The sequence below is a fragment of the Eufriesea mexicana genome, unplaced genomic scaffold, assembly GCF_001483705.2.
Source record: "Eufriesea mexicana isolate 0111107269 unplaced genomic scaffold, ASM148370v2 scaffold4744748136, whole genome shotgun sequence".
NCBI lineage: Eukaryota > Metazoa > Arthropoda > Insecta > Hymenoptera > Apidae > Eufriesea > Eufriesea mexicana.
In genome coordinates this window covers 400,682-411,467 of record NW_016907967.1, presented here as the reverse complement: position 1 = coordinate 411,467, position 10,786 = coordinate 400,682, and the positions used below count along the sequence as shown (strand labels likewise).

The 10,786-nt window shown below is 24.6% G+C and overlaps 4 protein-coding genes across 4 annotated transcripts; 3 read left to right on the top strand and 1 right to left on the bottom strand.

Moving 5' to 3' along the window:
* The first annotated feature begins 103 nt into the window (after window positions 1-103).
* Window positions 104-1,792, top strand: LOC108549656 (tRNA pseudouridine synthase A, mitochondrial). Its single transcript, XM_017903155.1, has 5 exons — window positions 104-497; window positions 697-1,039; window positions 1,150-1,405; window positions 1,477-1,622; window positions 1,722-1,792. Exons 1-5 carry the CDS (start codon window positions 119-121, stop codon window positions 1,783-1,785), a joined length of 1,188 nt encoding a protein of 395 aa, XP_017758644.1. The 5' UTR covers window positions 104-118; the 3' UTR covers window positions 1,786-1,792.
* Window positions 1,793-2,898: 1,106 nt separating this feature from the next.
* On the top strand, window positions 2,899-6,280 carry LOC108549638 (limulus clotting factor C). The gene is made up of 8 exons (XM_017903131.1): window positions 2,899-2,950; window positions 3,087-3,117; window positions 3,257-3,643; window positions 3,866-4,308; window positions 4,385-4,600; window positions 5,249-5,547; window positions 5,617-5,944; window positions 6,042-6,280. The coding sequence occupies exons 1-8, from the start codon at window positions 2,899-2,901 to the stop codon at window positions 6,278-6,280; spliced, it is 1,995 nt and encodes a 664-aa protein (XP_017758620.1).
* A 670-nt stretch (window positions 6,281-6,950) lies between these two features.
* LOC108549633 (charged multivesicular body protein 7) lies at window positions 6,951-9,085 on the bottom strand. Its single transcript, XM_017903118.1, has 5 exons — window positions 9,042-9,085; window positions 8,260-8,558; window positions 7,387-8,158; window positions 7,110-7,302; window positions 6,951-7,033 (listed from the first exon to the last, which is right to left on the bottom strand). The coding sequence occupies exons 2-5, from the start codon at window positions 8,547-8,549 to the stop codon at window positions 6,951-6,953; spliced, it is 1,338 nt and encodes a 445-aa protein (XP_017758607.1). The 5' UTR covers window positions 8,550-8,558; window positions 9,042-9,085.
* Window positions 9,086-9,159: 74 nt separating this feature from the next.
* Window positions 9,160-10,234, top strand: LOC108549673 (transmembrane protein 234 homolog). The gene is made up of 4 exons (XM_017903178.1): window positions 9,160-9,175; window positions 9,699-9,850; window positions 9,926-10,085; window positions 10,158-10,234. Exons 1-4 carry the CDS (start codon window positions 9,160-9,162, stop codon window positions 10,232-10,234), a joined length of 405 nt encoding a protein of 134 aa, XP_017758667.1.
* The last annotated feature ends 552 nt before the right edge of the window (window positions 10,235-10,786 follow it).

The window sequence follows — 10,786 nt, the reverse complement described above, 5'->3', positions numbered from 1 at the left end:
ATAATAAATATAATATAATTAAAAAAGAATATAAGACATTGTAAATCATAAATTAGATTATTTTTATTCTTATATTAATTATATATATTTATTTCTAGATAGTATCTTATGTAGGAACATGGCTCAGAAGATTATTACCAGCAGTCAAGATAAATACATTAATGAACAATCTAATAAAAGACAATGTATTGATACAGATTATGAAATTATAGCAAAAGCTCCAAAGGTAGAAGCAATTGAAGCTGTAGTACAAAAAGAAAGCAATGTTAAGCGAAAAAACTTTGTAATAATGTTAGGTTATCTTGGTAGAAATTACTTTGGTATGCAAATTAATCGTGGTACAAAAACTATCGAAGAAAGTTTATTAACTGCTTTATTAAAAGCAAATTTTATTACAAATTCCCAATTTGAAGATGTGAGAGAAATTAGATTTCAAAGAGCTGCTCGTACGGATAAAGGTGTATCAGCAGTTAGGCAAATTGTATCCCTATTATTGCGTAAGTAATAAATTGTTTATTAAGTCTCATGTTTCCCAATTATATAAATTATAATAATTTTAAATGAAGATAATTAGAGATATTAAAATAATAAGTTATTGTTAAGAGTTTAAGGATAACACTAAAGAAATAATTCATTATTTTATTTTTGTTTCTTAATGCATTTCATTCTACATATTTCAATAATAATCATTTGTAGCTATTAATGTGAATAAGGAAGATGTAAATGAACACCTACCACAGGACATCAGAGTATTTGACATAAAGCGGGTAACAAAATCTTTTAATAGTAAAACTAAATGTGATGCTAGAACATATAGGTATGTCCTTCCTACATTTACTTTGGCTCCAGAGGATTTAGCTTTTCTTCAAGTTGATGAAGATGAAGAAATAGATGAAGAAAAACGACTTGAACAACTTTCTATGATAGCTGGAAAGCCATATAATGAATTTCGATTGTCTCCAGAAATGCTTAATAAATTACATGAAATTTTAAAGTTATTTGAGGGCACACATAATTTTCATAATTTTACATCAAAAGTGTAAGTTATTTTGTATAATGAAGTATCATTTTTTATTTAATTTTAGTATTTAATTTTATTTTATTATTTAATTATATTATTCACTATATTATGTTATTTAATACTTTTAGAAAGCCATTGGATCCAAGAGCCAAGCGTTACATAATATATTTCCGTTGTATTGAAACATTTATTGCAAATAATATGGAATTTGCTGTATTGGAAGTAAAAGGTCAAAGTTTTATGTTGCATCAAATTAGAAAAATGGTATCTTTAGTTATAGGGATTTGTAGAAATATTGTAACAAGTGACATCATCAAAGATGCATTTTCATTGGAAAAAATTGATATTCCTCTTTCACCCGGTCTTGGACTCAGTTTACATTTTGTAAGATATATTAACTTTAATTCATTCTAAGTAGAACTAAAATTAATAAATTAATATCTTTATTTGGTTAGGTACATTATGAATACTATAATAAAAGATTTGGAGAAGATGGGTTTCACAAAACATTAGACTGGAAAGAATGTAATGATGAAGTTGAAAAATTTTATAAAGACCATATTCTACAGGAAATAATAGATACTGAAATATCAAATAAAGTGTATCCTTTTTTATATGATCATGTACTAAATATTTTATTATTATTCTTTTATCATAGAATACTTTATTGAAAATATTTACCTTAATTAATATACTATAGAATGCTACATTGGTTGGCATCTTTTCTGACATCAAAGAGATTTGCATTTAGACATGTAGTCTAATATAAATGTATAACATAAAATCATTGTATTTCTTTATCAAAACTACATTAAATATATTTGTCAATAATTACCTTTAACTATTTTTTAAACTGTGATATTGTTGCCTATACATAAAAGATTTAAGTACAACTTACTTGAATATAGTGTGCTTATCTTATCATTTTTACGTTTTATTTATGAAAATAAAAATTCTTTGAAAAGTATTAAATTATCGCGCTTTAATATGTGTAAGTAATTATGATAATTTTACTTTTCCTTGTTGTTCTTCTTTGAATTATAGGAAATATTAGCTGTATCTTATTTTTGTTTCTCTTGTACGTATAATCTTTGAAGAAGGATGCACTAAATAGACGTCCGCGTATTTCCCTCACAAACACACATACATGACAGTATGAATACTTGTAGATCCGTATGTTGCTGTTGGGTAATCCCAGATTGATCCAAGATCAGTAAACGATCGACGGTCCGACTGGAAAGTTAGAGGAGTCTTTTTTAGAAATTTTATTCATTATTATGAAAAATATAATAGTAACATTTATTTTAACAATTATATATAGTAAGTAAATTTATTCTTGTCATATTTTTGATACAAATTTTATAATCTATTTCAAATTAAATTAGAACTACGATTTTAACAATTTAAAAGAAATTTTGTATTTTTATTTTTAAGTATTAATTTTGATAAATTTTCAATCATGTATTTACTGTTAATAATTGTATTGATTTGTAATTAATACAATCCAAATTTATTTAAAAATTACAATAAAGTATATTTGGTAAGTCTTGGTAAATATATTAAAATAAAAAATTATCTGCAATATTACTATTTAAAATGTATCTTGAATATAAGTTTAATTTCAGGGGTGTAATGTTACTACTTTATTTATTTTATTTTTCTTTCTATATGTTGCTATTTTAAATATATAATTCTTCATGATTTTGTAGCTTTTATATTTTATATTATATTTTGTAGTTCTAATTTTCTTATAAACAGATTAAAAATAACTTTAAGTTCTTTTTATATTTTATGGTTTTCCTTTAATATTTTATCAATTCCATTAGTATTGAATGAAAAAAATGAAATGTCTGAAGTATTTCAAAACCAGTTTAGTAATGACCTTGAACTTTGAAGAATTGTTGTATATGTCATACTTATACATCAAAAGTACATACTAAAACAAAAGTTGCAAAATAATACAAAGTAAAGTAGAAGTAAAATTACATGTCAAAATTATAGATTAAATATAAAATATAGATAAAAATATGTGATCAATAAAATATATGATCTCTTTATTCTTCAGGTTTTATAGAGCATGGATATGCACAATGTAGGTGAGTTAATAAACCTTTTTACATAGTTATTTTATATTAACGAAATATCTTAGTTATTTCATTAGCAATATTTAAAAAAAAAAAAAAACAAATTTATAGTAATATTATTCTATTGTGAATTTAATATTTTTTTTTACAGTATAGAAAAATTTCAATGTAAAAATGGACAGTGTATAGCAAGTGAATTATTATGTGATGGACGAGCTGACTGTAGAGATATGTCCGATGAAACATTTACAGAGTGTAGTAAACCTGAAATCACATGTCCAGATTATGCATTTCGTTGTTCATATGGTGCATGTGTGGATGGAGATGCTACTTGTAATGGGATAAAAGACTGCATTGACAATAGTGATGAAACATTATCTAGATGTACAGGCACCTTATACAATGCAACTACATTATGTGCAAAGAATCAGTTTAAATGCAATAATGGACAATGCATTGCTGAAAGTGGTTTATGCGATGGTATAGCAGACTGTACCGATTATTCAGATGAAACATTCAATCAGTGTGGCTCACTCATGTAAGTTTCAATATCAGAAGTATTGTATAAGCACTATATAAATATTTTATACTGAATAATTTTACTTAAATTATAATTATTTTATTTATTTAGAAATTAAGAATGTTTATATCATAATATAATACAGTAACTTATATATATACAATACATTACTAAGTAATATTAGTAAAATTAATTCAGTAATTAATTCTTGTAGTATATACTTGTTTTAAATATTTATAGCTGCCCACAACTCTTTTTTCGCTGTCATTATGGTGCCTGTATTGATGGTGATTTAAAGTGCAATGGAGTTAAAAATTGTGCAGATGGTTCAGATGAAGATCCTAAATTATGCAGAGATATTGCATCAACAAGTGACACTGATACCTCATTTTTTACTACTACTACTACAACACGTACTCCACCTATTATAACAACTATTTCTGCACCTACATCTTGTGTTGTGCCACAGCAACCAAAAAATGGTTATTGGAAATTACACAAATCACTATGTTGTACTGAACAATATGGTCAACCATGTGAACATTGTGATGTGCTACAAGGTATACAGTTACCACCAGGAGCATATTTAGTATACAAATGCAATCCTGGGTATAGGTTAAGCGGATCTAGTGATGTGTTTTGTAGTCGAAGTGGAAAATGGTCAAGAATACCAGTTTGTACAGGTATGAAAAAGAAGTTATTGTAACATGATGTCATTAAATAATAAAAATATAAATTGAATATGCTAATGTATTATAGAAATACGCTGTGAGGGATTAGAGTCAGTTTCAACACTTGCTGAGTGCACTTACGAAAATGGATATATTTCATGTATAAATTCTGTTCCACCTCAAACAAGAGCCATATTATCATGTCGTCCTAGTTACAACCGAGATACGACATTATTTTCAAGATCTGAAGTTACGTGTAATAAAAACGGTACATGGGAACCAGTTCCAATGCAATGCATTCCAGGTCCGCTAATAATAAATATTCATGTTCATAATACTTCTATCTCATTACAAACTAACGAACAAAGAAATAACTCAACGTTTATAGAAGTTTTTGATGATAAAATTGTTATTTATAGAAATAAAAAGGAAAATATGGATTCAGATATTGACATTAGATTTGGCAGAGATAGTAAAAATAGGAATATCATTTCAGATCATGTAATACAATGAATTAATTAAAAATGTTATATATAATGAGTACATTATACATTAAAATTATTACAGTAAATATCTTAACTAAAAAAAATGTATTATACCAGTGAGGTGTATAAAATGTCACATATATTAATTACATCTATATATTTTATTTGTAATGATTATATATATTATTTAATGAAACTTAAAATTATAGTAAATTTATATTACAGTGCATACGAATTTTAATACAAGTATATTATAAATTTTTATTTATTATTGTATATTAGTTAAAATATATCTATATTACTTATTATCTATTTATATAAAAGAATATATATATTAATAATTGGGATTATAATAAAATTAAAATATTAATAATATAACGTTATCAATATCTTGATGTTATTTGCTATCATAACTTATATAGTAACAATTGTCTTTGATAATTTAATACTCCAAATATATGTTTTAGTATGTGGTGTTCAACGTCCAGACACTACACCTCTTATAGTACATGGAACACAACCCAAAATTAGTGAATTTCCATGGCATGCTACGCTCTATAGAGCGAACAATGCTACAGCACCAAAAGAATTTATTTGTGGTGCAACTATTATTCATGAAAGCCTTCTAGTTACAGCAGCACATTGTGTCTATGATGACAATACTAAACAATTAAGTGATCCTTCATTGTATTATGTAGCTACAGGCAATATTTATAGAGATTATGATTCAATTGCTCATGATAAATCAGTAGTGAAAAAGGCAAAGGTAATTTAATTTTATTATTTGAACTGTTTTAATCTGTTTTAATAATTATATTCTTAACATATATTTCAGGTAAAAAATATGTACATGGTTTGTACTTATTTTGGATTCGAAGGAAATTATGCTGGAGACATAGCTATATTGGAAATTACAGAACCATTTACATTTTCATCTGTATTAGTACCTATATGTTTAGACATCAATAATCGTATTATATTAGACTCGGGAAGTTATGGAAAAGTTGCAGGATTTGGAAGAACTGCTTTAGGGTCATCTAGTTATATTTTACAATCAATTACAGTGCCATATGTACCATTCAATCAATGTAAATCATCAAGTACAGTTTATGAAACAGAAAAATATATCACAGATGACAAGTTTTGTGCAGGGTACACAAATGGTTAGTGAAAAATATTCATTCTTTTTTTAACAATAAATATATAAAATATAGTATTTATTTTAGATTAAAATAATATTTAATAATATATAAATTCCAGGTTCATCAGTTTGTGATGGTGATAGTGGTGGCGGATTAGTTTTTTATAAATATGGATTGTGGTATTTAAAAGGTATTGTTAGTGTTAGCCTTGGTACAAAAAATGTGGGAGGAGTTAGAATTTGTGATAGTTATTCATATTCTTTATACACTCGAGTTTCCAATCACTTGTCATGGATTCAAGATATAATTTTTAAATTCAAAGCACAGAAACCAATATCTTCATGTCGTGTGATATAATAATATTTTTGTATTAATTTTTATAAAGTAATTATATTAAAATGCTCAATGTTTGTTTTTTCAAAAGTTAAGTATATTTTCAACTTAATTTTATGGGTCACTAGTAATGTGGCTCATTGATAATCTGTAATAAGCAGTAGATATTTTTTATTGTTTAATTTAAATATGTACAACGTATGATCTAGGTATTAGACATTTAATATAGGCATTACTCTTTTAATTATATATATTCATATAACTTTTCCATTGTGATTTAAAGTACTGTTTACTTTTTTCTAGTTATGGAATGTGGCAATGAAACTCGTAGAGAAACTCCATGACAATACATATTATATATATTACATTTATATTCCATTATCATTTTATTCATAAATACATCATCATATATTATTAAAATGGAGGAATAATAAAAATATGTTATACTATATTGCAAATATATTTAATAAAAAATGTGTAAGACGATATTACATATCTTAAAATACATAAACACATGAAAAATCTTTTGATACAGAAACATTAAATAACATATAATTAAATTATATACTTTTATAAATTAGAAGTTACATTTAGGCCTGATTTTTAAAACAATTCACTGTACTGTAATAAGTACTATATCAGAAAAATAAATCATTTCTTTGTGAATTCAGTATCATCCATATTTCATTTATATTCATGCACGTTCAGATTGTTTTAATATTTTTTTATTGTGAACCTTTTTTGGTAATTCTGGTGATATATTCAATACAGCAGCTTCTACAAAAGCGTATCATGATATAGAACATCAAAATAATATAATGTTATAATGTAAATAAATATATAAATATTTTACCTTTAATATGTAAGTTTTCCAAATTGCTTTGAAGTTCCTCGATGTTAGAATTTAATTCTGTATTTGGTATTGATGGAAAAACATTTTTATCGTTCATTAATTCTGCCAATTCCTGTTCTAAATCAATATTTGAATCATCATTTACAAAAGACTCTGACATCATAGATTGTAATTCCTTTTGCTCTTCCAAAGCCTATAATTTACATCAACAAATATCTTAGTATGGAATAGTTTCAGTAAGAAAATTAAAAATGATTTAGTTTCAAAATTGACTCACTTCTGAAAGATCATCCATAATATCTTTAACATTAGACTCTGATAAATTACTCTCATTAAGTTTCTTTAATACATCTGATCCTGTTTTGTAAGCTGATAATATAGTAGTATTTGTGCAAGTGTTTTGAATACTTGTTATAAGAGTCTGAATATTATCAAGAGTTTGTGCACGTTTTTCAATATTATTTTCTAATTCTTTTTTTTTCCTCAGATATGTTTTTGCTACTTGCCGTAACCCTTTAGCTAAATATGATTTAGTTTCATTAATAATATTAATTTTTTCTTCTTCCATAAGTTCCATTTCTTTTATAAGTTCATTTTCTTGTTTCATTAACTTGTATAAGCCTTCTTCAATTTCTGTTACACTATCTGATGGATGTATAGCAATTTTAATCAATAATTCACTTTCATTTTTACAATTTCTAAAAATTACTCTTTTTTCACGTCTTAACCATATTAAAATTAACATCACAGTATTATCTGATATATTTTCATCTATTTCAAATTTACAACATTTTACTAGCTCAGAAAATGGTACGAGAATACTTTCTTTTTTCCTTTCTAAAATGGAAACTAAAGTATCTCCTAATTCTTTAACAATTTGTAAATGTATATATTTAGTATCTTTGTTAATTTCATTATTAATAACATAATTTTTAACTTTGGAAAATGACCATGTAAGTGGCTTTTTTACAAATATATCAATTGACCATGCTGCCCATGTTTCGCAAGGTTCCTTCAAAAATTGAATCTCTGGAATTATTTCATTCTTCCTACAATATTACATAAATTCAATTTTAATGTAAGAATATGTATAGTTAGAATAGAAATTTCTTTTTAATTGTATTGTTATTATTCATAAGTGCAATATTACCGAAGAAGTTCTTCAACAACAGTCACTAAACAAAGTGGTGAACAACCTTTTCTTTTAAAGACATTATTCAAATCTACAATAGAAAAACTGCTCCTTTTAGTGTGCTTTAGCCATTCATAAATTAAATTTTGCCAAAATTTATATTTTGATACCCAATCTTGTGAATTAGCTGATTTACTCCGAAAAGGAGAAAATAAAGCACTAATCCTTTCTTCTTCGTTCCAACATTTAGGCATTTTATCAGGAGGTAGTGGTAAATTATTATCCATATTTTTAGTTTTCCCGGTCATTTTTTTTCACTAAAAAAGAATTTTCTTTGAGGTAGGTTATATTTTTAGATAATAGGAGAAATATGTAATAATATTTTTTATCTCTTCAATACTGTAACAAATATTCTACTGTATGGGATTAAGATATTTTTTAAATTTATTAAATACTAATAGCTTTTCATAGTTAAATAATAATTTAAACTTATTCTATAAAAATATTATTATATTGTCAGAAAAATGTAATACAAATAAGATATAAGATAAATTTAGTATCTGATTTAATTTTTTATTTTACATTTTAGAGGTTAGCGTGCCCTATACTACATTGATATTACTTATAATGAATTTAACATAAAATAAAATTGTGACATTAGTGAAAGCTAAAATTAAAATTAAATATAGTTATAAAATGACAAATACAGTACAGGATATGATATTTTATAATTATAAACGAAATGTATGTAGGAATACATCTATAATTATTATTTTTATAATATAATATACATTGAATACCTGTCAATGTGTTTCCCTTTGAAATTCAATAAAAATATTTAGTATATAGTAATTTCGTCATTAATTATTGAATTACAATAAACAGTAATTATTTAGTAACTGTTTAATTATAACAAAGATGTCAGTATCTTTAGGTAAGAAAACGTCAATATTATTAGGTTCGTTTCCTTATTGATATTGTAAATTATTGTTTATATTATTAGGTTCGTTTCCTTATTGATATTGTAAATTATTGTTTAAATTATAAGTTATTATATATTGCATGAATTCTTAATCATACTATAAATTTTACTTAACTATGAATTTTAGTTCAATTTAAGTAATAAGTGAAAAGTAGAAATAACCTATAAATGTAAATATCTTCTAAAATAATGGTTTTTCGGTATAAATAGACAAATACTTTTTTGTGGAGGAATAATTAGGTGGATCAAATAATGTATTAAAAAATGTGTGTCCATTTAAAAAAGTAAAATTGACTTTAAATCTCTTTCTCGCGTTCAACTACAAAAAAAATTGATTTCCCTATCTTATGTATCTCTTGAAACTATTCAGTTTATGTCGAAAACATTTTTGAATATTATCAAATTGGAGTTATTCTAACTGATGAAGTTACACTCTGTATATATAATAAAGTTAATAAATTTTTTCATTTTATAGATTCTATTACGTCCCTTATCCTTGTGGCAGTTTTGTGGGGTGTATCTAACCCATTTATTAAAAAAGGAGCTAAAGGTTTAGAAAATGTGGAATCATCTTCCAAATTTGGTCAATTTTTTAAAGAATCTGCATTTCTTATTACAAATTTAAAGGTTTCCTTTAAAAGTTTTATTATTTTAAATATACAAGAATAATATAATTTTATTAATTGATTTTCATTGTTTTAGTACATTATACCATTTATCATTAATCAGTCTGGTTCTGTGTTATATTTTTTAACTTTGAGTAAAGCAGATATATCATTGGCTGTTCCTGTTACCAATTCTATTACTTTTATGATAACTGCAATAACTGGTTGGATCTTGGGTGAAGAAAAAATACATAAAAGTTTATATAATTTAGTACTTTTTAATATCCATAATTTATAATAGAATCCATATGAATTATTTTTATTTTCAGATACGTACATTGGGATGATATTAATTTTGATTGGAACAGTCCTTTGTTGTTGGGATAAAATAGATAATACTATATAACTTTAAGTTTATTTAGCACTTCATTTTAGAGTGTTATAATTTTATTAATTATAAAAAGTAGTTAAAATTTTATAGAATTCTTATGTTTATTCTTATATCTTAAATAGAATAACATTTATATTATATATAATTTAATTACAATACTTATATAAATGAAAAATACAGTTTTTAATTGTTGTTAATTATTTAGTCAGTTGCATGCTGTTATAAAATACATGAAACATATGACACTGACTCTTTCTTAGTACTGAAAATATTTGGTATTATGCTTATTTATTTATTTCAAATTAATAACTGTGTTACAAAATATAATTCATTTTGGACCTTCAATCCTAAGGCATTTAACATTTTTTTCATACATTTGTAGAGAAGTAAATAATTGTGTTAATAGATAATATAAATTTGTAGATAGAACAATACACTGTTAATATATCTGTTATATTTACATCCATAATCGTTAATATATACATGTCAAATAAACAGCACCAAATAGGAATGAAAGTTGTGGATGGATTATCGAATTCATGTCGTTGTATGAAATAATAGTATCTC

Bases quoted from the DNA above. Each gene is read 5' to 3' on its own strand.
- LOC108549656 (XM_017903155.1), top strand. From the start codon at position 119: ATGGCTCAGAAGATTATTACCAGCAGTCAAGATAAATACATTAATGAA. The intron at 498-696 runs GTAAGTAATAAA...AATCATTTGTAG, and splicing joins AATTGTATCCCTATTATTGC to CTATTAATGTGAATAAGGAA. The intron at 1,623-1,721 runs GTATCCTTTTTT...AATATACTATAG, and splicing joins ACTGAAATATCAAATAAAGT to AATGCTACATTGGTTGGCAT.
- LOC108549638 (XM_017903131.1), top strand. From the start codon at position 2,899: ATGACCTTGAACTTTGAAGAATTGTTGTATATGTCATACTTATACATC. The intron at 2,951-3,086 runs GTACATACTAAA...TTTATTCTTCAG, and splicing joins GTCATACTTATACATCAAAA to GTTTTATAGAGCATGGATAT. The intron at 4,309-4,384 runs GTATGAAAAAGA...AATGTATTATAG, and splicing joins AAGAATACCAGTTTGTACAG to AAATACGCTGTGAGGGATTA.
- LOC108549633 (XM_017903118.1), bottom strand. From the start codon at position 8,549: ATGACCGGGAAAACTAAAAATATGGATAATAATTTACCACTACCTCCT. The intron at 7,303-7,386 runs GTGAGTCAATTT...TGTAAATTATAG, and splicing joins TTATGGATGATCTTTCAGAA to GCTTTGGAAGAGCAAAAGGA. The intron at 7,034-7,109 runs GTAAAATATTTA...ACGCTTTTGTAG, and splicing joins GGAAAACTTACATATTAAAG to AAGCTGCTGTATTGAATATA.
- LOC108549673 (XM_017903178.1), top strand. The intron at 9,851-9,925 runs GTTTCCTTTAAA...TCATTGTTTTAG, and splicing joins TTCTTATTACAAATTTAAAG to TACATTATACCATTTATCAT. The intron at 10,086-10,157 runs GTTTATATAATT...TTTTATTTTCAG, and splicing joins TGAAGAAAAAATACATAAAA to ATACGTACATTGGGATGATA.